The sequence below is a fragment of the Misgurnus anguillicaudatus genome, chromosome 3 (genome assembly GCF_027580225.2).
Source record: "Misgurnus anguillicaudatus chromosome 3, ASM2758022v2, whole genome shotgun sequence".
NCBI classification, from domain to species: domain Eukaryota; kingdom Metazoa; phylum Chordata; class Actinopteri; order Cypriniformes; family Cobitidae; genus Misgurnus; species Misgurnus anguillicaudatus.
The window spans coordinates 29,728,345-29,756,026 of NC_073339.2; the positions used below are offsets into that span (position 1 = coordinate 29,728,345).

The 27,682-nt window shown below is 37.0% G+C and overlaps 2 protein-coding genes across 2 annotated transcripts; one reads left to right on the forward strand and one right to left on the reverse strand.

Moving 5' to 3' along the window:
• The first annotated feature begins 179 nt into the window (after positions 1 to 179).
• gtf2e2 (general transcription factor IIE, polypeptide 2, beta) lies at positions 180 to 27,441 on the forward strand. The gene is made up of 8 exons (XM_055205396.2): positions 180 to 355; positions 1,450 to 1,610; positions 16,586 to 16,677; positions 18,366 to 18,473; positions 19,846 to 20,028; positions 20,380 to 20,473; positions 26,451 to 26,566; positions 26,704 to 27,441. Exons 2-8 carry the CDS (start codon positions 1,451 to 1,453, stop codon positions 26,821 to 26,823), a joined length of 873 nt encoding a protein of 290 aa, XP_055061371.1. The 5' UTR covers positions 180 to 355; position 1,450; the 3' UTR covers positions 26,824 to 27,441.
• On the reverse strand, positions 9,297 to 13,961 carry smim18 (small integral membrane protein 18). Its single transcript, XM_055205398.2, has 2 exons — positions 13,802 to 13,961; positions 9,297 to 10,215 (listed from the first exon to the last, which is right to left on the reverse strand). The coding sequence occupies exon 2, from the start codon at positions 10,212 to 10,214 to the stop codon at positions 10,002 to 10,004; it is 213 nt and encodes a 70-aa protein (XP_055061373.1). The 5' UTR covers position 10,215; positions 13,802 to 13,961; the 3' UTR covers positions 9,297 to 10,001.
• Positions 27,442 to 27,682: the final 241 nt, after the last annotated feature.

Consider the following 27,682-nt stretch of genomic DNA (forward strand, 5'->3'; position numbering starts at 1 on the left):
CAAACTGTTTTATAGTTCATTTGTCTATTTTATAATCATTTTCATTTCCCCAACTGAATTCTTAACCATATTGTTAAAATCAACGCGTTATATTTGATTATTTTACCAGATGTAATACTGTATATTTCCAGCCGATGGCGCAGGCTATTTCTGCAAGCTAGATTTAAAACCAAAGAAGAAGAGGCGCGTTTCCGCCGGAGATGAGTGTAGTTGTTTGGCGTCGCTAGCATCGGCTGACATGTTCTGAACATCTGAATTGTGAAGTTGACAACACATGATCGCTGGAAATATTTTTTAAGGTTTTCTCTTCTATTTAACTGTTTCTCTCTGAGAGAGACTGCAGAGAAACATTCAGGTAACGAATCGATGAATATCTTCATTAGTTTGTTTATGCTGCCTGTAATAGTTGTTTTGATGGTAGATATTTCTGGATCCTCATTTAGATTTGATTAATATGTGTGAGTTATAGTAAAATGTTCGCTATCGTGTAAACTTGTTGGTTTACCTTTTTGTTATATTATTTAGTAATACAATACAGCCCACATATTATTTTTTCTTAAGCATAATTATGTGTGAAGTTGTTATATATGCGACCAGTCAAACCTTTGGACACAAATCAATGTTTCTCATGATCTTACATAAGGTAAATCTTTGTATAAAGGCTTATGGTTTGGCCAAAAGTAGATTTTGGGTAACGGAAACCAAGTGGAGATCTTAACGTTAACGTTACTTGAACAGGCCAGAGAAATTTTGACAGGAAACAAAATTTCATTTTGAATAATACTTAATGTTAGCTGCTGTTAATATAGCCTATATTGGGCTCTAAGCAGAACTAACTTGCCCATTATCATTTTTATTAGTTGCAGCTGTGTTTACGATATGTCCTAAAAGTGTATTGTAATTGTCAAAAACATTTGATAACATAATTTCAGTACTTTCATTTTAAAGTAAAATTTCCATTTTTGAGCACAGACCACACAGGAACTTATAATAGAAATGGTGTAAACACTTTGTAGATCTTGTCAACAATAGAAAAAAATAAAGAAATGGGCCAAAGAATTGGACAGAGAAAAAGAGTTTCTCTCTTAGAATTTATTGTAAAACTATTTTCAAAAAAGATTTTCATTTTAATAGGCTTACCACAACCTATCAGCACATTTTAAAGGCCACACAATTTACAATTGATAATGATGATCTAAGTATGATTAAGTGACTTTTTAAAAATCCTTCTATCTTGTATTTTCTTGATAACATTTAATGCACACATTTTTGCTATCCCTATCCATAATTAAATGATGAAAACTGCTTACGGTTTCTTATGAATTGGATTCTTGTGAATCTTTTTGATATTGGATTAGTGGTAGTGCAATAGTTGTACCATACATGTTGAATATACACATGCTTTGTCAATAGCTTAAAATAAAAATATGCTCAAATGTGTTTGTTCAGGATGGATCCAGCTCTGCTGAGAGAGCGAGAGCTCTTTAAAAAGAGAGCACTGTCCACTCCTGCAGTAGAGAAGAGACCAGCACCATCTGAACCCTCTGGCTCTTCCAAGAAGAAAAAGAGCAAACCAGACAAAGAGACATCATCCTCCAAAAATAACACAGGTCAGACAATAGATTTGTAGAAAGAACATGCAGCCGCCTTATCATCACTACCTAAATATTTAACTTTTTAATGTAATTATAAGTACCTAAATAATTTTAAATGTTTAAATCACTAGTTTAATTATTACCATATTATCACTTTCAAAATTTAGTTTAAAAACACATTGATCAGGAGATCCAACGCATTATACAGTTGTTATTTTTAGGGACATGCCAGAAATTTTTTACCAAATTAACACAAATGAATTTTGTTATGGTAATGAAATAAAGATTTAAGCGCCATCTGTATCAAAACATTATGATTAGCCAGAAGGTGTCAGTGGCTATGTTTACATGCACAAAATTTTGTCAATCCGATTGAATTTAATACGATTGAAAGTTACAACGATACAGTTTACATGCACCCTTAAGATTGCAATCTGATTCAATTCAGTTCGTTTACATGTGCATTCTATAGAATCCAAACGTCTGCGCAAGCGCACAGCCAGGGTTGCCAGATTCCCGTATCAGAACCATCCTAAATGGACTTTCAAAACTAGCCCAAAAGCATCCCACTGACTATTCACAGCACAAATACCAATAACTAATGAACAAAATACTTTCATCTTTAACACGCAGAAAGAAAACAACAACTGGTGGAAACAGTTTAAACAGTAGCTCAAATCTAAACTCAAAAAAAGCAGAGGACTTGGCAACACCTCGTTGCGGATAGCATCTCTCGTCGAGTTCACGCTTTATCTCTGGATTAAAGTCAAAGCGGAGTTGGAGAAAGTTGTTCTTAAGAATTTTTCGGATATAGGTAATGAAAACACACTTTTTAAAAGTCACAATGCTATTTTATTGCTTTAAGTAGCCTAATGATTTAAAAGTACACATAGAGACAGAGCGCAGCACGTCATAACCTGAAAACCACGCCCACCGGGGGGGAAAGCAATCCAACCGTCTCCATTGACTTTGTATTGCGAGAAGCCGCCTCCTTGTCATTTCTGGCTTATAACAAAAAACTGAATAATGCCTAAAAGCTGCTGTGTGACAATATGTACAGCTAACAAGCCAAAGAACCCAGAAATAAGTTTTTATAAGCTGTCGAGCCGTAAAACCCAGCCTTTAAGGAGAATAAAGTGGATCGCTGACTACGTTTCCCCCTATTGGACGCAGTTTTACCATTAGGAGTACTATGAAAAGTTGCCTGTTTCCATTTCTGTGTCTTTAAACGCTCGTTTTTTTAAGCCGACAGCTTATTAAAACGTATTTGTTTGTTTTTTTTGGCTTGTTAGATGTATACCTTGTCACACAGCAGCTTTTAGGTATTATTCTGTTTTTAAGTTTAATCTGTAAATAAGTTTTTATAAGCTGTCGAGTGTCGAGTCGTCGGATTATTTGGTTGCATGTAAACATACCTACTGTGTTCTGATGTTGGACGTGGTGACACCGGTAATCATATTTTCTGTTCACACATAGCATCATACCAGTAAATTATTGGAAATCTTACAACCTCACTTGCTGGTAAATTGGCAGCACTGATTTACAAGAAAGTTCCGTTCACACGTGATTTGTTGACTGCAATATACAAGTCATTTACCTGTAAAGACTGTATGTGTGTGAGGGACTAATAATGTCTTTGTGGTGAACTTGTAAAAATGTGGTAGTGTCTCATCTATAGTGTAAGCCCTGGACCACAAATATATCTATAGTTATATAAGGGGTGCAACGGTTCAAATTACTCACTGTTCGGTGTGTATCACGGTTTTAGGGTCACGGTTTCGGTACATTTCGGTGTGTGTATGTTTACAGGGACAAAAAGGATACAGTCAAATTCAAAGAAAATAATTATTTAACACTTTGATCACAACAGGCTCCTTTACAAAAATAAAAACCTAAGCAGTTTTTAACCTCTGCCAAAATCAACATTTTACTTACATGAACCAACATACAGTGCACTTCAAAATGAACATAAAATAGCTTAAAACACTGTGTTACTTTTTATATTCTATGTCACTATCTTCCAAGTTTTTCACAAGAAGATCAGTTTGTTAATATTTGAACACAGAAGGCAATGTGTGTTGTTTTGGTCTCACCTGCGATCGTGTGCTATCAACAACACCCTGGTGATGACGGTGCAAGCGACTTGACATATTAGATGTATTGCCTTGAGCAAACGGCACTTGCGCTGTGCGAATTTTACAGTTTTGTCCACGTTTTCTTGAGAATTGCTGCTGCAGTAGACTTAAATGAAGCTGCGACTACTTGCTTTTCACACAACAAGCGAAAACAGAGACCTTGAAATGATGGCTAACTATAGACCCAATATAGTCCGACTATGAATAACCCATTTCTACCCTAAATAACCTTGAATTTGGTTACATGCCATTTTTGCCAAAATAACTTGAAGATGTTTGATATTTCAACATGTAAGCAAAGTCAAAAGGTGTTTAAGGTATTTGCTTTCATTTTTTTCTAAACCTATACGTATTGTTTGTTCTTGGGCTATGGTAGACGTCTATTAGACTTTCACTGACAGCCCAAATTTAGCCTTGTTTTAGCCAAAATTGCTTGCTGGGCAGGCTAAATGGTCCGCAACACACACACCAACATGTGAGAAGGAACTGTGAGGTTGGCAACAGATCTGCATATTACGAGTTGATTAGACAGATACTCTCACGTAAACACACACAGAGCGTATTCAGAACCATAAATTAGTGGCATTATGTGTTTTTTCACCAAACTATATTAGAAATGTGTAAATAAAATAAATAAGCTTTCCCTTGATGTATAGTTTGTTAGGTAAGGACATATTTGGCTGAGATACAACAATTTAAAAATTTAGAATCTGAGATTGCAAAATTTAGAATACTAAAAAAAGGACATTTAAAGGGAGTGCAAGTAGGATTTTAAGTGTTTTATTGATCAAAATCAATGTCTTTATTCATACAGTTGTGTTCAAAATTATTCAACCCCCCAATGCTGTTAAGGGTTTTAGGGAATTTAGTGTACATTTGTAATTGTATTCAGAATGAAATCCTACAATGACTTCTTAAAGAACCATATGCAACTAAAATTACATCAATTGGTTTTGTAATATAGTAGTAAATGTTTCTTTTGTGAATTCTTCATTGACACAATTATTCAACCCCTTAAAGAACTACCACTCTGAAGAACAGAGGTTCATTGAAGTGTTTTCAATCAGGTATTGAAAACACCTATGGATGTCAGGGAACAGCAATAAAGCCTAATACGCACCAATTAGGCAGCTTTAAAATGACTGTGATACTCAACTCCTTCTATACATTTACTGGTGTGGTTACAAACATGGTGAAGTCAAAAGAATGGTCCAGGAAGACAAGAGAAGAGGTGATTAATCTTCACAGGAAGGGCAATGGCTATAAGAAGATTGCAAAGATGATAAACATACCAAGATACACCATAGGAAGCATCATTCGCAAATTCAAGGCAAAGGGCACTGTTGAAACGCTTCTTGGTCGTGGCAGAAAAAAGATGCTAACTGCGACTGCTGTGCGCTATCTGAAGCGTAGAGTGGAAAAAAGTCCCCGTGTGACTGCTGAGGAACTGAGAAAAGATTTGTCAGATGTGGGTACTGAAGTTTCTGCTCAGACAATACGGCGCACCCTGCGTACTGAAGGCCTCCATTAAAGGAAACTCCCAGGCGCACCACCTTGCTGTCTCCAAAGAATAAGAAGAGTCGACTGCAGTATGCCAAAAGTCATGTGGACAAACCACAGAAGTTTTGGGATAGTGTTCTGTGAAAAATTAGAACTGTTTGGGCCCATGGATCAACGCTATGTTTGGAGGAGGAAAAACAAGGCCTATGAAGAAAAGAACACCTTGCCTACTGTGAAGCATGGTGGGGGGTCAATCATGCTTTGGGGCTGTTTTGCTTCTGCAGGTACAGGGAAACTTCAGCGTGTGCAAGGTACCATGAATTCTCTTCAGTACCAGGAGATATTGGATGACAATGTGTTGCAGTCCGTCACAAACCTGAGGCTTGGGAGACGTTGGACCTTTCAACAGGACAATGATCCCAAGCATACCTCCAAATCCACTAGAGCATGGTTGCAGAAAAAAGGCTGGAACATTTTGAAGTGGCCATCGCAGTCACCAGACTTAAATCCGATTGAGAACCTCTGGTGGGACTTAAAGAAAGCAGTTGCAGTGCGCAAGCCTAAGAATGTGACTGAACTGGAGGCTTTTGCCCATGATGAATGGGCGAAGATACCCGTAGATCGCTGCAAGACACTTGTGTCAAGCTATGCTTCACGTTTAAAAGCTGTTTTAACTGTAAAAGGATGTTGTACTAAGTACTAAGATTGAATGTCACTTGGGGGTTGAATAAAACTGATAATGATGTGAGCACAGAAAAGACATTTGTGGTTATTTCATTATAAATGTTATGTTATATTTGTCTGACCTACACATGCCTCTTTGATGTAATTGTAAGCAGGATGACTGAATGATCAAAATCAATGTCAAACCGGCCAAAACAATCAATTTCAGTTGGGGTTGAATAATTTTGAACACAACTGTAAATATGTCCTCGTTGGTGTCAAATGACCTCTGCCAGTAATTGGACTTTTCTTTGTAAGCTTAGAATTTCTCCTCTTTACTTACATTGAACGGGTAAGTCCAAAGAGGCATCCATATCGTTCCGCCATATTGATAAACTATAATAGCGGAGAGGGACAAAAAGCACTAACCTGACAACGCGTTTTCATTCAGAACACGTGAACCAGCTGCAACAGACAAGGAGATCAGTGATTACATAACGGCTACTGTAGTTGCAACACGCATTTGGAAAGGGGAGGCGCTAGAGAGCACTCTTCGCAAAATACAATTCCACCACTAGGGTACCATGGGGGTAAATCCTACTTATTGCCCCTTTAAAGTTCAAGTCCAAACTAAGACGTCCTTTTAACATATATTAGTAATGAAAAGGTTTGTTTTAGCGCTTTCTACTGGCTTACAACTGTAATGACCTTGTATCAGAGCATATTTTGTTGCCCCGGGCCATCGGGCAGTCCTTTGTCAAGCCCTGCATCATTCATCACAGATTTTCCTCTTGATATTACTAAACGCAGGTGCTTTTTGCTTTGCACTCAAAAAAAGTCCCAAGATCCTGAGTATATATATATATATATATTAGGGATGTTAACAATTAATCGATCTTCGATTAATTGTCGATAAGAATTTACTGGATAAAACTTAACGATTGTTGAAAAACAAGATCATGCACGTCTGTGCGGCGCCTGCGCAAAACACAAACTGTCGGAGAAAAAAACATTAAGCGAGCTAAATTCAACGGCTGTAAAAATTTATCAGATGAATATTTTTTCAAAAATTTTTTTCTTAAATCTATTAATCAACCTCAGTACTGATCAAAACTACCAAATCTTCACAAAAATTCCATGATTTTAACCCTTTAATCGCCAAGTTTAAAGGCTACTAAAGGGTTAATAGGGCCACATGGCGATCAACACCAAAAATGACCAATTTGACATCCTAGCAAAAGAAAAAAACACCAACATTCAAAAATGCACGACAAAAAGGTGCCACAGCTCCTCAATCAAAAACACGTGGCTACAATGGAAGTCAATGGGGCAAAAACAGCCACCAACAACAAATGAGGGAGAAAAAAATCCAAACCGATGCTACACAAAAACCAAAAATGCCTCAAAGCCAATGCCCCAACCAATCCCCGGCATGCCCAAGACTGCGAAAAGAGTTTTAAAAAAATCCAGTCTACAATCACTTCCTACATTGAAAAACGGTAATTTTGTGTGTGTTTTTTCCCCAAATCAGTGACACACCTTATAAACTTGGCAATTAAAGGGTTAAAATCATGGAATTTTTTTGAAGATTTGGTAGTTTTGATCAGTACTGAGGTTGATTAACAGATTTATGTAAAAAAATTTGGAAAAAACATTCATCTGATACATTTTTATAGCCGTTGAATTTAGTGGATGTTTTCATCCACTAACAACACGAAAGGTAGTAAATTTGAACAAGGCACAAGGGTTAAGCGATATCGCTCGAGTAGGAGTGTGATATAGCTCTATATCATCACGGCTGTGATTAGGCCAGAGGCACGAGGCCATAGGCCATCACAGCCGTGATGATATAGAGCTATATCACACGACTCCGAGAGCGATATTGCTTTTATACAACAGTTCGACGGCACACGTTTGAAAAACGAAAACTAGAAAACAACAACGGAGTTATTTTAAAAGCCTTTTTGTTTGAGAACTACTTCTTCCGCCACGGATTTGAGGGCGGCCAGAATGACAGGTAAAACTTTCGGCTGCTTTGAAGCTCATAACAACTCAATGGACGGAAAAGCCGTTACTTTATATTACTGTTTCTTGGTCACAAAGTGTAGTTTTAAGATTAGTTCAGTCGAGAATGTATATGTATTATATTTAAATCTGCAGTCGATTAGTAAAGATAGCGCCTGTTTGAACGTTTGCTTAGTGAGATTCGGTACGAATGAGAACCAAAGCATGAGCGGACGTCAGTGTTCACTCACCCCGCTGACCACCGCCCTCTCTGGGCTACATCTCTGACAGAGATACCCTGGCTCTCATGTTGGCCTTGTTTGTTTATGATCGTCAAAATGAGATCAAATCACCAGTATTTGGTGTCATGATGAAACTATTACTTGTTTTCTTATTCATATTTAGTGCTTTTGTGTTGTTATTGTTTTGGCGCGAGGTAAAAGTTAATAAAACTATACTTCTATAATGTTACTATTGGTTTACCATTTCATCTTAACGCGATACGAGCACTCGGTTATTATTAGACTTCGTTCTTGTCAGTACTATATAAAACTGTTTTTTATAAGTGTCAGAGAGATGTTTTGGCATGCTGCTTATAAATATACCAGTGGCGATATCTCATAACATGTTTGAATAGTCACGTTGCGATTAAATAAATTATCAATGTCCACATTTAAAAGCTGCGGTGCTTACCTGCAGTTCCACGGTGTTTTCGCGTTCTGATAAGAGATATAGCTCCAGAAAAAAATGAGTGTTTATATTCCTCTTTCCAAGTGACAAGACATTACTCCCATTAACTTTAACGTAACATCAAAGAGCGCTGATCTTTGACGGAATAATAACTTCCGATTGGGGATTCACAGACTGATTTATGAGCTAGTGAGCTAATAAGACACACGGAGAGTGTTTAAAAACAGGGCGTCTGTGTTTTTCCATTTAGAGATGAGCCTGTTTAGGACCTCCATTCACTAGGTAGCGGAATGATACGAAAGGTGAAGCGGTTACTGTGCCGTTATCAGTACAATATCGCATAGCTCTTAGCCAATCAGATTCGAGAACCAGAAAGAACTGTTGTATATACATACATACATATACATACACATACATATAAATTGTCATCAGATAGTCATTCAAATAAGTCAGATGTTGTTCATTTGTGATCACGAACCGAGTCTAAAGAACAAACGTCGTTAACAACCTCTGACAAACAAATGAGCTAACTTTGTGGCACAGCTGTGAACATTAATGCAGGAAACATGGACTATAGTTTAATTTAAAATGAATTAGATGAGGGTGCAGTAAAGCTAAAGGATAGGATTCATTTCTCAATTTAATGTTGTTGAACATAAAGACAGATGTGTATTTTATTTGATCTTGTATTAATGAACATCACACCTCATTGTGCATGTACAATTTTTATTATAGAACTTGAAATACACATTTCATAAGGCATTTACAAAGATCAATTAGCCTTTAGTGTGCTTCATTGTAAGTTTATAACAGTAATTATATTTATACCATAGGGCTGTTGAATGCTTTATTCTTATTGGCTGAGAAATGTGTCATGGGTGTTGATTATTTTAACCATTTAAATGTCTTACAAAATCCATTACCACTTTGGGTGTGCAATATTTTCAAATAATTCAACGGCCCGTCGTCAATTATTCCTTACATGTATAACAGTTTTCGTTCGCATTGCTAAAAGCGAATGTAAACATGCATATAAAAATCATTTTACTCCAACCGTTATATGTTAATACATTTGCTTGAGTTATACATTTTCAATACTGACATGTAAACAATTTTTCATCCCACACAAAGGGAAGAATTCAAATAAACACATCTTCAAAATTCTGTTTGATGTAGTCATCACACAATACTACTGAAATACTTAATGCAGAACATATGTATTGGACACATTGACATGCACAGACACACCCATCTTCCTCCTTTTTCTATGTGGTCTGTGTATTGCTGTTAGTGGGAGTGGATTGCCTCTATCTCTGTACATGTGTTGATCGGACAAAGATCCTTGTCCAAATCTCCAGCTTTTTTCATCAATTTAATATTACGGTAACCATGTCCACCGTCACCATGGTAACAGCTAAACCACCTCTTCATGTCGGCGGCGCACGTCGCGGACCGTTTTGGTCTTGGCGAAGCATCCGCAGTCCAGAAGTTCGTAGAGTAACGCCAGCGTGGCAAGGGAGAGGATGGTGAGGATGAAGAGGAGTATGATGATGAAGCAAGCAACATTCCAACCATCATGAAAAGGGTAGATCTGCTGGATCATGGCGGAACTGCTGGACATGTTCATACTGAGATAAACAGTTAAAGAGAGAGGCATTATGATTGATGGTACAAACAAGGAGGATTATAAGTGGAGGAGTGTGGGCAGAAATAGAGAGAGAGAGAATGCCAGAGACAAGTTCCAATTTTTCTAAAAATAAAATGGATGTTATTCCCTGGTGATCGGACAAAAAATAGTTTTGAGTATGCAGAAATACAGTACACATTAACACAACTTTTTCTGAATTTTCCAGACAACAATGTCATATTGTTTGTGGGCATTAGCATATACTGTAGCTGAAATTGTAACATGATATATTTAAGAACTGTTTTTCGCTACAGTTTCCAAAAATGTTTGTAAAACTGAAAGCAGCAAACATACAGTACTGTGCAAAAGTCTTATGCTGCGTTCACACCAGCCGTGGTAGAGGCATCAAGCGCGAGTGATTTCAATGATCAGTCAATGTAAAGACGCGTTGACGCGCGTCTGGAGGTCTTGCGGCACAAATGGGGTGTTTGGCGCGGTAGACACGATTCGCGTCTAGTTCACGCTAATGGCGCAAATTCAGCGTCTGGCACAGTACGCATGAATGGTGTTTTTGTGCATTTTGCTTTTGACGCGAATTTGTGTCTAATGCCCGAGTAGCAAAATTGGAACTTTGGCGGATTTTCGCGCTGCGTTAACCAGGAGCCCACTTGCTGCTGCGGCAGCAGCCCCACATGGAGTCACTCATTCAACATGGAGGAAGGCTTGATATTTTCCGTGAGCAGTCACCCGGAGCTATACGACACAAGTTCTTATTTCTATAGAGACAAGAATAAAAAGGACCTTGCTTGGAAGAGTGTCAGTGAGGACATTGGGCAACCTGGTAAGTTGTAAATACACATTTCACTTTTGACGTTTATCGACCCGCGGTATTTCCGTCATTTTTTTACACTATTTTCCCTCTATAGTGAGGTGACCAAATACAAACCGGTAACTCTCTTGATGAATGCGCCATCTTGCAAACAGACAACTGCATAGCACTTGCCCCTCCCACAAGAAGCGGATTTTGACGCCTCAAACGTGGCTGGTGTGAACCCACGGTTAGGCCTCCATGCCAGAATTAGATTTGTTGTTTTTGCATGTTATAGTGATTATATATAACTGTGTCTTTAACCCTCAAATGCTCCTCGTTTTCTGTTTACACTTCTGGCCATTGGGGTCTATATGACCCCACAATTGAAAGCATAATTGTAAGAAAGATATACATTTTCAATAATACAAATAATATATATTTTTTGTGTGTACTTCTCGTCTGTACAATAATGCTGTGTTTTGAGAGATTTGAAGTACTTTTGTACCTGTTTGCCACCAAATTCCTCAACTACACCATTTTCTTGCCTGAAAAATATCAAATTTTTATGAAAATTCACATAAATTATTATCTAAATTTGATTTAAATTGTTTTTAGATATTGATCTAGGTGTAAGGGTTGAATTCAGCCATCGGTTTTTAGAAAACAACATAAAAGAATAACAGTTTAGGAATTAAATCATTTCGACCAGCAGATGCCCATAGAGACCCATTCATTTTACTGGATATGGACAACTGCTCAAATCACTACATTAGTGAAACATTTTGTGAATTTATGTTTATATAAACATTAGAAAGGACAATTAATTTTTTATAGTGTTTGATGCATTTTGAAATGTCTGTTTTTACAAAATGCCACAGAAATTTGACTGAGTGTAAGTGTCTGTGCGTGTGCGTGCGCGTGCATGTGCGTTCACACGTGTGCGTGTGTGTGAGAGCGAGAGAAAGAAAGAGAGAGAGTCAGCATGTGTGCGTGAGAGAATGTGTTTGAGAGGTAGAGAGAGAGAGAGAGTGAGAGAGCATGTGTTGGTCTGTGTGTTTGTGTGTGTGTGTGTGTATGTGTGTGCATTAGGTCACACCCCTTTATATCTTTTTTCTCCATTTGTGGCTGATTTTAGTTGCCAAATTCTATAAAATGCTCTGTGTGTGTGAGAGAGAGAGAGAGAGAGAGAGAGAGAAAGTGCGTGAGAGAGTGTGCGTGAGAGAGTGTGCGTGAGAAGGAGATAGAAAGAGTGTGTGCGTGTGCGTGCTTGCGTGCGTGTGCTTGCGTGTGTGTGTGTGTGTGTGTGTGTGTGTGTGTGTGTGTGTGTGTTTGTGAGTGTACATGTGCTTGTGAGTGTACATGTGCGTGCATTAGTTCACACCCCTTTATATGTTATTTTCTGCATTTGTGACTGATTTTATTTGCCAAATTCCATACAAATGCTCTCTGTGGCAGTCAAGTTTGAGTGTATATTTGTATGTGTTTGTGTGAGCATGTGTTTTTTTGCATTGCATTTGTGCACAGGAACCAGGCCTTCATTTCTGTGTCAATGCTGATTTTTCAGATGTATGCTGGATTTATTGATATTTATTTTTTGACAAATGGACAAAAATAAAAATTGCATTTCCCATTCACTTTCAATTGGGGTCATATTGGTCACACTAAACACAGACGATGCCTAAAGAAGACATTTAGTCCTGAAAATTATTTATTTTTTTTATTTTTGTACGTATTTCCTGTATTTTCTGTTTGTATCTTATAAAATAGATTGAAAAATAAATATGGATGGACATTAAAACTTTGCATAGTACTGTACATGGATACATACTATATACAAACATACGGTTTTGATTTGAATTGCACTTATACAACAGAAATAAATGGGTTGTAACAGTTGACCTATTTTTCGTGGAGTGAACATTTGTGTGTGTTGCGTAGAAAAGCATGGTAGAAACTAAAGATTAAATTGTGCACTTTTAGGCTTTTCTTGACTCACTGTTTTAAGGTATATTGTGTTTGAAGGACATTTGTTGTATACAAAAACCATTTGGCACCGTGTTTCTCAGTGTTGCTGAATCAAGATCTATCTACGCTTTTGTTTATCAGCACAACCAGGTTAACTGTAACATGAACCTGCTAATGCGTTACTCACAGGTGTTTGGAAGCAGGAATACAGCTTCACTTTCATATGCCACCATTTGACTTGCAGGAGAAAGTCCCCCTATCTCCATCAAATATTTTTGAAATTTTTTATACCATCTTGAGAAGACGGCATTATTTAAGAGGCTTTGTCCTGTGACCTCAATTTAACTCATGTAGACTGTAACCCCCCCACCACCCCCTACAAAACAATATTTAGCATTACAGATGGGCTTCCCACCCTCAAATTGTCAAGAGGCCCATATTATATACATTTACAGCATCTCATAGTACTGTGGTATTGTTTTTCTTTTAAAAGATGCAGGCAGTAAATCGAAATGTATTTTTAACATTCATATACATATTCGATACGCAAACACAGGATGATGCTCTCTGGTGTAATGTTTTAGAATTGCACTGTCAGCTTCATCTGTCTGGATCACACAATCTGTGTGTGCACTGAGATGCAATGAATACATGTTTAGCATGCATGTAAGATGCATATTACATATTTTTTTGATATATTTTGACAATTATTGAATTCATAACATTATGGAAATGGTGTTTTATTCAGTATGTTAGTGTTTGTTTTTAGTATAAGTCCCATTTTCTTGTATAATTAAAACGCACAACATACCTGAGTGTCTAGGATGCAGGATGATGCAGCAGCCTCCCTCTCTTATAGCTTTTCTCTGCTTTCGGTTCTGTGTTGTCGTTCTCATTGCTGCTCGCTCTCCCTCCCGCCCTCTTTCTTTGCTCCACCTGAGTGTGTTTTGAGTCTCTGCTTCCACATCACTGGCTGCCGTTCTTGTCCATCAAAGAAACAGCCATCCATCCTTCTGTAACGCATATGCTGTCAGTGTGAGGACCCGCCCACTCTATGAATCATTCATGAGTCTGTGCCAAGATGCGGCTGAGACTGGCTAAGCTCCAGTTGCCAGGGTTGAAGAGCAGGGAGTGGAGGAGAAGAGAGATGATGATAGAGCTACGCAGCTGATAAAAAAGATTTTTTGGAGAGAGCTAATGTGAAAACGGGAGGATCCCTAAAATCTGTAAGAGGGGTTGAATTTAAATCAATTTGGTGATGTCCAGTTATGCATTGGATTAAAGCTGGGTTGTTCCCGAAGGAATTACAGGGTGTTCGTGTGTTGATGAAAAACAACTATTACAATTAAACCATAAAACGTAAATAAATAATTAAAAAAAATCTAAATCCAACACTTGCAAAAAAGATGGATTTCATTTGTTTAATCTGCATGTCATGGGACCATTACACAACACTATATCAGAAAACTGAGAATACATAAACAATGGACAGATACGTTTTATGTACCAATAAATTACTAGGTGATGGTCCAACTGGTAATAAACTACTTAACTACCATTAAGTAATAAACTATTTAAAATTATTAAATTTATGTTAATGTTAATTATTAAAATTATATAAAAATGTAATGAATAAAAATAAAGCTTTTTGAAGTTAAACGTGCAAATGTGCTATTAAATTATTGAAATATTTACATAAAATCTGTGGTACTTCATGTAAATAATTTAGGTCAAGGGGGTTCAGCTGACAAGTTTAAAAACCCCAAGATTAAAGGATTCTCACAGTCTCCAAGTTGCAGTTTCCCAGACAGGGTTAAGATTAATCCAGGACTAGGCACTGATATATGTTGAGGTGTGTCAGTGCAAGATGTTTTTAAATTATAGGATTACTTAACTTTCTTAAAAAATCCCAATAATTAACTCCCCCCCATGTAATCCAAAATGTAATCCAAATTTATTTTTTTTAAAAGATTTGGCTCATTTTAATCGACTTTGGACCCAGTTTATAGTTTAAATAGAGATTAAAATTGCAATTTTAACACGGCTTCAAAGGGCTCTAAATGATCCCAAACGAGGCATAAGGGTCTTGCCAGAAATGACAATCGTTTTGTTAAGAAGAATTAAAAATATGCACTTTTAAACCCCAACTTCTCTGTCTTGCACCAGTTGTGTGACGCACCAGCGCGACCTCACATAATGCGTAATGATGTTGAAAGTTCATGCATTACATATCTAAAACGCACATTGCGGACCACTTAAAAAAAATAAACTGACACAAAGACATTAATTAGCATCATCCACGTACAACAACTTTCGTCTTTCTCCACACTTGTAAACACTGGGGCGGAAGTCATGCGTGACCTTTTGACGTAATGATGACGCATTATGTGAGGTCGGGCTGACGCGCCACACGAGAATCTGTGTTTTAGAAGTAGATATTTTTCTTGCCAAAAATGACCCTTATGCCTCGTTTAGGATCGTTTAGAGCCATTTGAAGCTGCGTTGAAACGGAAATTTTAAACTGCATTGAAACTGTAAACTGTTGAGGTCCAATAAAGTCCACAAAAATCATGGAATGTTTTTTCTTAAAGCTTAAGTGGTTTCTGACTGAACCAAAAAAAGACATCAACATTTTGGATGACATGGGAGTGAGTAAATTATCAGTTTTTTAAGAAAGTGGAGGAATCCTTTAAGTCAGCTAAAAACATGCACTTTAGTCTGGGACTAAGATAAGTCCTATCTGGGAAGCCGCCCCTAACTTACGTTGATGACAAATTGAAAACCAGTATTCAAGAAACACATAAAAACACAAAATAATGTATTGAGGGTTGTTTTACCATAATGCAAGTTTCTATAAAATACAGATTTTTTTAAATAATGTGTACAAAATGCCGTTCCAGGTAGCTTTTTTATTATTGTTAGTCACTGTGTTTGTTGACCATATAAACACAGTAACAAATGGGGAGTTAAGTGAAGGAAAGAAGCTGTTTTTTTTCCTAGCTGTACTAGGTATTATTATGTATAAGTGCCTTTATGTGTGATCCTGTCTGTGAAATCCAAGCTGATAATGTCTCATTATGTAATTTTGATATTAGGGACATTATGGTTTGATTTCAATCATTGATATTGCATTGATTTCAGTATTTGACATGGCATCAAGGTTATATTTTTTTCACAGAATGTTCTTTACATTATGTAGGATGGATTTATGTAAAAACAGTAAATCGTAAAGAATGACTTCAGCTGGGTTTTCACAGACTGTGACACGTATGATTTATTGTCACAGTAAGTAGTAGTCTAGTGAGCTGTTTTGCTTCATGTAAATCTTTTTTGTCAGATAATCTTGATTTACATAAAAGTAAGAAATATCTGTAAATCTGCAGGGGTTGTTTTTTGCATTAAAGCATGCAAAATGTGTATTGTCAGATGGGTTATGTAACATGTTGGATTAAAGCAACCAAAATACCAGATTGCTCCGAGTGTAGTGAGATATGTAATTGCTGTGGCGTAGCGCCAAGTTGTTTCTTTGTCGTTCTCATATCATTGTCTTGTACATTTTACTCATTCTGTGCCATCATATCTCTTGTTTGCTCAGATTCCAGCAATGGCTCCTTCAATCTTAAAGCTTTATCTGGGAGTTCAGGATACAAGTTTGGTGTTCTGGCCAGAATTGTCAACTACATGAAGGTAATATAAATACAAATGCATACGTTTGTTACTTGTAGTCCAACAGTTGCAATTCAATATTAATACAGATAGATTTTTTTTGGATTAAAGGGATTATGTGAATTTCATGTGATCAGATATTTTGGATTTGTGCTTAAAGAGAAAACATGGTGAAAAATTATTAAAGTGGAGAATAACCCCCCCCCCCCAAAAATGGTTTTCAGATACGTTCCAAAATGTATACTGCTAGTGCTGGGCAAAGATTAATCGCGATTAATCGCATACAAAATAAAAGTGATTTTTTTTTTGCACAAGATATGAGTGTCTGCTTTGTGTTATTATTATGTAGGCCCTATAAATACACACACATTCATGTATGCATTTTAAAAAAACATTTACGTACGTGTGTGTGTGTGTGTGTGTGTGTGTGTGTGTGTGTGTGTGTGTGTTTATAATTTTATATATTCTGTATTATATTTAAACAAAAAATGGATATATAAATAAAAAGGTTCTGAAATGTATATGTATATGTGTGTGTATATATGTGTGTGTGGTGTATATATGTGTGTGTGTGGTGTATATATGTGTGTGTGTGGTGTATATATGTGTGTGTGGTGTATATATGTGTGTGTGGTGTATATGTGTGTGTGTGGTGTATATATGTGTGTGTGTGTGTGTGTGGTGTATATATATGTGTGTGTGTGTGTGTGTGTGTGTGGGTGTGTGTGTGTGTGTGTGTGTGTGTGTGTGTGTGTGTGTGTCTGTGTTTAAATATACATAATATTGTGCACAGACACATATATTATTCCAATATGCACTTTTATTTTGTATGCGAATAATCACAAATAATCTTTGCCCAGCACTAATACATACTAACAATCATACTGAAGTTTCCATATTACATCAAATGTAAATTTTACTTTATAGTCGAATTACAGAAACTTCAACCTGAAAAAAGTAGGATAAATAAAATAAGATCTAATGTAAATAATTGTGCAGTTGAAGAACGTTGCAATCACACTTGTCGTTATCCTGGTTATTGGTTTGTAACAGATGCAGCACATCTGTTACTAAAGAACAAACATTTTTCTCATGAGAAAGAAATGCAGTTTGTCCATTTAGCAGCATTTTGTTGTTCTGTGTAGAACTGCTTATTATAGCCAAAAGTCAGGAGTTTTATTTTAAGATCGTTTAAAATTAAGATTAGTATTCAAACAATGATTCATAGGTTTTTCTAGAAACAAATTATATTGTGTGTCAAATAAGCCAAATCATCTCTGTTAAATGCAATTATGACTGAATACAAACAGTGCATACATTATACCATAATTCTAAATAAAGACTGTTTTGTTCAGTGTGTCTACAATCATCACTTTCACCTGAGATTTTACATTTGAATGCATCACTATCTGAAAGTCTGTCTCTTCAAAGAGTCTCCCCTAACAACAGTTTCTTCACCCTTGAGAAAACTTGTGTTTCACAGTCGAGTTGTGAAATTTCACGCTAATATACGCATTATTAAACTAATTTTAGTACTGTTTTTCCTAAGAAATGTCATTTTTATTGTCAGGCCTGGCGGTTTCCCACAGTGAAATGATGTTCTCTGTAACATGACAGTAATTAAAGCCTGTCAGCTGTAATCCACAGATGTAAATGTAGATGTGAGGCATTTAAACCGTTTTAACATCTTTTCTGTCTCTCTCTATCAGACAAGGCACCAGAGAGGCGATACTTACCATCTGACTCTAGAGGAAATTCTGGATGAGACCAAACTGCTGGACATCGGCATGAAGCAGAAGCAGTGGCTTATGAGTGAGGTGTGTGTATATACTTGTGGGCGTAAGAGAAAGATGCTTGCAGTCTTTTGTCAATTAATAAAACATTACAAGTAATTTTCAGCTTGCTGTTTATGGATGGCATGCTGGCAACAATTGCCACAAACTACGCGGTAGTCAACAGCATCCCGCAGCTTTTAAGTAGGATACAGGAAATCCGTCTTTATTGCTAACTGAAGCCCAACAGGGTTATCATCAGGACCCTGAAGTGAAGCAAAGTTAAAATTGAGACGACAGAGATTACAAATGGATATGAGACTTAAGTCTATGTACTTGTGGGGAAATTGGTTGTCTGTGACAACAGCGAGTTATACTTTAGTGATTATATGAAAATTAGTGCAGTCAGTTGAGAATTTGGATTTATTATGTGTTTCAACATCATTAATTGCAATGATTCGCTTATTAATATATATGCTCGGAGAGCCCCAAATGAAAATTGCATTGTGGCAGATGAGTGAAGCCAGACAAAAATAGCTTTAAAGGAAAACACCACCATTTTGTCAATATTTTACTATATTCTTACCTCAACTAAGATAAATTAATCCACACCTATCTTTTTTTAAACGCATGCACTTTTAATCTTTGTACAGCGCTTCTTGAATATGTTAGCATTTAGCCTAGCCACATTCATTCTTATGGCTCCCAACAAAAGTTTTATTTTTAGTGCCACCATACTTACTCGTGTAACTACTCATGTAACAGTCTTTAAATAGGGAAAAAATGGAAGTGTTCGTTGGCTTTTAAATTCATCCTTGTTTGGATCCTAAGGAATGAATGGGGGTAGGCTAAATGATAACACATTCATGAGGTGCTGTACAAAGATTCAAAGAAAAAAGATAGGTATGTATTAATTTGTTTAAGTTGAGGTAAGAACATAGTAAAATAATAAAAAATGTGTTGTGTTCCTTTAATATATAATAATAATAATAATAAATGTAAAAAGTTTCTTTGATCATTAGCTTATAAGGCGTTTACACAGCACACATTTGTGCCAGTTTAAAATTGTTAAACGGATGGCATTGCGTTAATTTTTAGTATCTTGTACTAGCACAATGTGGTGCAATTTTATAAAGGCACACCAATTGAAACTAAATTGTTCAGCTTTATGGAATCATGAAACCCCTTCATTCTGCGCACTTTCAAAAATGCGATCTCTGCGAATGACACTGCCTTTCCTCTATAAGTGTGTTTCGGCGAGGTTCATTTCCTTTAGTAGTAGTTGGGATTGAGCTGATGTCAGAATTAACTACATTTATTTGGTATTCCAGGGCAAGTTGATTCGTTATTTGGAGTTTACGTAACACAGAATATTCCTTGAGTAAAAATGACTAATCTATTCACTCTTTTCCTCCAGGCATTAGCAAGCAATCCAAAAATAGACGTACGGGAAGGGAAGTATGCCTTTAAACCCAAATATCACCTGAAGGATAAGAAAGCCTTGCTAAGACTGCTGGACAAGCACGATCATCTGGGTCTCGGAGGAGTATTACTGGATGATGTTGAAGAGGGTCTGCCTAATGCAGCCAAAGCAATTAAGGTACCTTATCATTCTGTCACCCAAAATGACAGTTCATAAAACAGGTCAATATGTTCTAATCTAAATAAACATATATATAAATATATATAAATAAATATATAAATAAACATATATATAAATATATATAAATAAATATATATATAAATATATATAAGTTATTAGGAGTGCATAACTCTGCACAGATTCTACTTTTTGCAACCTATTTGGAAATAATTTCTAACACACATCTGCAAGGTCCATTTTACCTATTATTAGTCACTTTTCTGTGTTTAACATGCAGTTTGCACTACTAATAATAATAATGAATAAGGAAGTGCTTTTATATCAGTATTTTTGTTTTGTTTTGTTCAGGCTCTTGATGATCAGATTATATTTGTGACCAGGCCGGACAAGAAGAAGATCCTGTTCTATAATGACAAACACTGTCAGTTTACTGTTGATGAAGGTGTGTGATGATCATGAGGGTTAACAGCACAGATTTCATTTTTTTCCAATTCAGTTTGATGCTCTCAATTGGATTTGGTTCTGAATTTGTTTGGATCAATCTAGAAATATTGTAGTTACCCTTTTCAGTGAATAGGTAATGCATATTCACACAATCAATGATGGTGACACTGCAACACTCTTGTGTTCACGTTGCGCCGTTCTAAAAAAAATCAATCACATTGTTTTCCATGAGTATACGCACACCGGCGCCGAACAGGGGGCGGTGCCCAGCTTTGACTAAGCTTGCGCTGTTTAATGTGCACTTCCGGTTTACGATACCTCTTGAGTTGTCCTAGACTCAGCTTGGCGCGGCGCTGAGCTGCACGTCCGGTGTGCAACCCCCTTAAGGGGTAGTGCACACTAAAACTGTTAAAAGCGGCTGAAAACGCCTGTAGAATGCCAGCTGTTTTTCAGCTGAGTGTTATGCTGAGTTTACACCAACCGCGTTTCAGGCGTCAAAATCGTGTCTACCGCTTGAACAATTTGGATGCATTCGCGCGTGTAGAGCGGAGTAGACGCGCGGAAAAAGCAAGCATTTGACGCGCGTCAGAGGCAAACTCTGCTTCTTGTGGGAGGGGCAAGTGCTATGCGGTTGTCTGTTTGAAAGATGACCGATGTTGATTGTGCATTTATCAAGAGTTACCAGTTTGTATTTGGTAACCTTACTATAGGGGGAAAATAAACGGCGCGGGTCGATAAACATCACGTAACTCAAAAGTGAAGTGTGTATTACAACTTACCAGGTTGCCCAAAGTCCTTACTGACACTATTCCAAGCGAGGTCCTTTTTATTCCTGTCTCCTCTATAGAAATAAGAACTTGTGTCGTATAGCTCCGGGTGGCTTACGGACATTATCAAGCCTTGGTTGAGTGAGTGACTCCGGGCGGGGCTGCCACCAAAGCAGCAGGCAGGCTCCTGATTGGTTAACGCGGTGCGAAATTCCGCCAAAGTTAAAATTTTTCAACTCGGGCGTCAGCCGCACTTTCGCGTGAACCGCAAAATGCACAAAAGCACCATTCGCGCGTACCGCGCACAATGCTCAATTCGCGCCTTTTTCTCAAGCTTCACCTGCGAATGAGGCGGAAACGCGTCTTCCGCCCCGCGCCGAACGCCTCTTCCGCGCCGCGGGGACCTCCTGACGAGTGTCAACCCGTCTTCACATTGACTTAACATTGTAATCACTCGCGCTTCACGCCTCTACCGCGGTTGGTGTAAACGCAGCATTAGCTGAGCGCTTTGGTAGCTCTGATGCTTCAGCTGTGAGCCGGTTGGTTGCTGTTGTAATGTCCCACCCCTCCTCCACTGTGATTGGACAGCCGTGTGAGAACTGACATTGACGAGCGTAGCTTTTCACTCAAAGTTGAATCTCTTTCAACTCTCGACGCTGAGCGCGGAAAAACTGCAGAGCGCCGCTTTTCAGCGTGCAAGAAAATCGCTAGCTGCTGACTTATTTGAAAACTGCTGAGCTTCCATTGGAAACAATTGAAAACATGGGCCGACCGCGGGCATAAAAGGTTTGGTGTGCACGCCCCCTAAAGCATTTGCAGAGTTTTCATATTTTGGAGAACTACTAACAACAGAAAATTACGAATAGGTGCACAGAGAAACTCATGACATTTTTCATACTAAATGAGTAAATTAAAGAAAAAATCTTCAATTTTACATTGTTAAAATAGTTTTAGTTGACAATTTCCCAGACAGGGCTTATATTAGGCCTTAGATATATTAGGACCTTTAAGTAATTTTTACAAACAAACCTTACAAAGAAAAATACTGGTGTGCATCTTGAGGCAAAACAATTGGCACTGATGTATGCACAAGATGTAATGTAAATTCCCTGTATCGGAAACCACCCATAGTGTTTAGCTTAACTAAACCCGTCTATAAGCAAGATTTGGTTTGATTACATAATATGTATGTATGAATCATTGAATAGCCATTGTTTCAGTTTCGACACCACAATGTGCGCCTCTGCAATAGTTACATAGCAAAACATCCCGAACGTTTATTTCAAAAGGAAAATTATTTTGTTTGCCTTTGCCATTGTTGAACTATATGAGAAGAGTTTCAATGACAGAGAGAAATGACAAAAATATTTGAGCTATACAAGAAATGCAACTAAGGCAGAAGTATAAATCCTCTTGAACAGAGCTTTTCATGTCATCTGGTGAATTCTTCTATTATTTTTCATAATGCAATTTACCTTGCAGAAAACATAACATTGCATTGTCAGTTTCAACCCAATATCGAGCAGGCCTTGATAGTTTTTTGATTATTAAGTGTTAACTGGGTCAGTGACAAAAACGATTTGGCAAGATGAGAAATTCAAAAATCTTTAAAAAAAAAAAATGTAAAAGCATGCATCAAGTTTATTTCAATGCACATAGTGTATTTATCTTAATTGTATGCAATAAAAAATTAAATTTGCACAATTTTTATGAAAGTTAAGACTGAATGGACCTGAACATGTCAAATGGTGCAACTACCAATTGCACCAAAGAAGGAAAACTATTAAATATTTTATCCACCTTCATGGCATGCAAGCTTAATCATCAAAAAAACATTTTAAAATATAATTTTAATATTTATTTCTAAATGTAAATTTTTATGCATTTTTGTAATATTTGTCCTGACATATGCTAAAAACAGCTCTGTTTTCTAAATAATCTTTGACAAATGATGTAAAAAATGTATCTAAAAAAATCATACTACACTAAACTAGATTTTATTTTATTCCACTATTTTTATAAAATATATTTATTTTTTATTTTATTTTTAAAAAAATACTAGTTACACCACATGTCTTATCCCCCAAATATTCTGTCAAAATGAAATGAAACCAGACATTTTAGACTTTTGGTCCACAAAAAAGAGAATGTATGCAAGTAATCTGCAAATTTAGTTTTTTTTACATTTAATTGAACCATACGGACACAAAATGATTAACGTCACGTCATTGACCCACCTCCCTTTGGAAACTACACCTCCAATGTTCATGTCCCATGGTATTACTGTGAGAATTGTCCGAAAAATATTGTTTATACTACGGGTCCGTTGAATACTTGAATCTGATTGGCTGATGAATGTTATTTTTTGGGAAACGCACGGCGAACGTAGTTCCAGACAGCCCTCTTGACCGCATTACAGTTCCATATCACTTCACATAGTTAAAGGCAGAGTGCACAATGTTTGAAAGCCAATGTTGATATTTGAAATCACCTAAACAAACATGCCCCTACCCCAATAGAATCTGGACCTTCTTTTGATAGATCCGCCCCACACATACGCAACCCTGGCAAGGATGACGATTAGTAGACACTAGGGCTGTGCTGAAAAAATCGATTCACCGATTCTGAATCGATTTTCATGTTAATTTCTAATGATCGATCCGTAACTCAGAGGATCGATTTAATAATTAATAACTTAAACATGCCGCGTCATTGAATTCATGCATGCGCGCGAGGTGGAAGGACATTTAAAACAACGAACATGGTGGTCAGTAACCTTAAGCAAGTGGTTGTTTTGAAAACTCCAGAAACACTCAAAGCTGCGATCTACATGTAAAATAATCCACTCGTAACAAATGAACGAGTTATTTGTGTTATTTTTATAATAAGCGCCAGTGAATCCACCGCGGGTCTCCAGTGAAACTCTCTCCCTCCCTCTGTGCTCATGCAGCTAGTCTCTCATGGGCAGAGGTTTCTTGAGGCGTGCGCCAACGTGTCGCCAAATAAAGAGTTCTTCTTGCACATAATGCTAATAATTGCAACGTTTTCTGAACTTTAAGCAAGCTAAGACAAAACTCGCGTTTATATCAGTGACACGTGCGCTGCTGGAGCGATGTAGTTTGATGCCTAATTTGCTTATAGTACAAATATCTTTGAGAAAGAGACGCAAATGTTAAGGTCTAATAGAAAGTAAAGAGCGTCAAGACCTTAACACAGACTTCATCACATCATAGCACCTTTCATATTTATAATATCTATATCTAGAGATCCGTCTCTCCGGTATTTATCCTGTTAATTTTACGTATTGCCTATTTTTAATGTAATGTATGCATGAATACAAAATACAATGCATACTATAGCTTCAATAGTCTATAAAATTAATAACTCAAGATTCTGTCTATCAAGACTTAATCTGTTGTTATCATCTGGGCATTTTCACTTTAACATTATTAAAGGAACAGTATGTAGGATTGTGGCCAAAACTGGTACTGCAATCACACAACTGGTGGCATATACACAACATGACAACATAAGCATCAGTTGAGGGCTGCAACTCCACTTTTTAAATGATAATATCCTGGCCGGACCACTGTTGTGGGTGATAAAAGTATTAAAAATGAAAATTATTTCTTAATGTCTACTGACATATCAGGGCCATTTTATGATTCATTGATATAAATTTCTTACATACTGTTCCTTTAACTTTAAATTGTCCATAATTTAAAACTGTGGTGAGCAGTTAAAAGCTATAGTAAGTGGCAAATAACTGCACATTTTTATAATAATCTGAAAAACATGTATACCATGAAATATACTGTTACCGTGAAATAAAATGACTCATTCCGTTGAATAGATTCTTGGTGATTCTTGGTCATTCTGGCCACCCCTATCTGGCACAATTTCGGGCTTTTTTCAAAAACACTTATTTAAATCTCGAAGATCAGATCGGATCGAATCGAATAATGATAATCGATTCAAGATCTTGAGAATCGGAATCGAATCGATTCTTGAAATTTGAATCGAAACCCAGCCCTAGTAGACACGCCCCTTACTGCTGATTGGCTACAAGTGTGTTTTGGTAGTCGGCCCGACTCCCTTTTCCAAAGCGTTTTTCGCTCTCTTTCTAATAACTGCATTAATAACTGCATTAGAATGCTATCAACAGCTCAAGCCTCCTTTGCTAGCTTTAAAATTATGTTTTGGAACAAGCAAAAGAACCGTTGGATGAGACACGGAAGAAATAGTCCTACTCACAATAACGATTTAAGTAAAAAAAAAGACGAATTACTTTAAATATATCGTGATTGATGTCTTGAGGTGTGGTAACTGTAGTATAAGCAGAATAATTGACTCCGGCCCGTTTCGTGTCGTTGCCGCATCACCACCTCGGGTGTGCATTAATTTTCTAATAATTCAATAGCCCGTCGTAATTTATTCCTTACTTAACATAATAGATTTTATATTAAACATATCTGCTTACCTATTATAATCTGATAATAAATCAATACACATAAATAAATACAAAAAGAGATTGAAGTTGTGAAAAGTGTACTGATTTATTTTAAGACCTCTAACTGGTCTGGAGGCTTTTCTCATGGTCGTATGAGATGAGGCCACAGGAAGGGAAGCAAAAGATGCGGCCCTGAGATGATGTTATCTGCTTGGATAGTTGATTTTCAATGAGATGTTCATAGAGCGTAGAGCGGATACAGCCCTTTAAAATGATGAGCGATCACTGCACATCTGTTCCAAGAATCGGTCACTGACTCGCTGACATCTGCAGAAAAAGAGGTGTTCTGCAGATACTGCTTACTGGAAATGTTGATGCATCCATCAACAAAAAATGGGCATTGATTTAAAGGTTAATCTTAACATTTTAGTCAGTATCAGATCTTTTATTTAGTTCAACTGGCAGATCAGGACTATATCGCACATCATTAGGAATACACTTTATGATAAAAATGTAGAAGACTGAATGCACTGCAAGTCGCTTAGGAGTAAAGCATCTGCCATATGCATATGTGTAAATCATTCTTATAAAGATCATAAATAACCAAAAAAAGTATGTTACTATAGCTAATGCATATTTCCATACCATAGCACTGATGGTTACTGTGAATGAGAGTAAGCTCTCCTTCGATCAGCGATGGACTCTGGATATTTGGGTGGAGCTTCTTGGTTGCAAATTTAGTCTTTTATGTTTTTCAGAGTTCCAGAAGCTGTGGCGCAGCGTCCCCGTGGATTCCGTAGACGAGGAAAAGATTGAAGAGTACCTGAAGAGACAGGGTATATCATCCATGCAGGAGACCGGACCCAAGAAAATGGTGCGCATCTCTCAAACACATACAGACATATACACAGAAACACAAACACACACTTTCCAGATTGCCTGGTTTGTGTATATTTGCACATTGTGTATGGTTGATGTAAAACTGATGCGATTTGTGATTGGCTATTACAGACGCCCATTCAAAAGAGGAAGAAACCAGGAACACAAAGGAAGAGACGGTTCAAGACCCATAACGATCATCTCAACGGAGTGCTGGAGGATTATTCTGAGGGTGTTCCCACCAAAAAGTGACAGCAACTGTAAAGACTCAAAAAGACAAGATATCTGTGTAATGTTTGTATATCTGAATTAACATATTTGCCAAAACTACACAAACATACAGGCACACACAAACACACACACACACAGCTTAGAACTGTACTGTAAGGGCATATCTGAACAGACTGTAAATATTTTTTTCCACTCTTATACATTTTACTCTTGCTATAAGGCTATACAAATTGAATTGAAATGAAGATCTGCTTTTGTTAGATTTAAAATTAAACGAGAAGTCAAACCACATAAAGGGTCTATTTTGAGTTATTCATGGAATTTATACATTAATGCCACCTTTCCACTGTACAAAACAAATGACGGATGATACACCAGAAGTCATTCATTTCCTTCAGAGTCACACAATGGCTGAGTTGTGTTGTTGCGATCATCTGCAGATGCAAGCTTTGGATGTGTTAAAAAATTGAACTTGGGCGACTATGCCACATTTGACTGACCTTACCAGAAGTGATGTATTTCAGTATTCCAATCAAAACGCTGTGTTCAAGCTTAAAATTATACCGTTTTTGTTCGACTTTATCAGTAACACTTAAATCATTTAAAAGCAATTAATAAATTTTCATTGAATAATTATTATTTTATCTTGTCTCAATGTTTTCTCAAAAAATATATTTTTGTGTCTTTTGTCATTTGCATAGCATTTTATTATTGTTTTATTCATTTGGATTCATTTATTTATTCCACTATGGTAAATATGTGAATGAAGGCTCTTTTTGGAATGAGCTTCACTCCCATGTTGGCACGGATTTCGATCAAACTGAAATTGCATAATGACTGCCACTAGGGGGCGAACTTTGACGGTCTTACTCGAATGTCG

What these genes read in the sequence shown, in the direction of transcription:
- gtf2e2 (XM_055205396.2), top strand. Translation starts at nt 1,451, where the DNA reads ATGGATCCAGCTCTGCTGAGAGAGCGAGAGCTCTTTAAAAAGAGAGCA. An exon ending in ATGCAGCCAAAGCAATTAAG is followed by an intron (nt 20,029 to 20,379) that starts GTACCTTATCAT and finishes TGTTTTGTTCAG; the next exon opens with GCTCTTGATGATCAGATTAT. An exon ending in AGACCGGACCCAAGAAAATG is followed by an intron (nt 26,567 to 26,703) that starts GTGCGCATCTCT and finishes TGGCTATTACAG; the next exon opens with ACGCCCATTCAAAAGAGGAA.
- smim18 (XM_055205398.2), bottom strand. Translation starts at nt 10,214, where the DNA reads ATGAACATGTCCAGCAGTTCCGCCATGATCCAGCAGATCTACCCTTTT.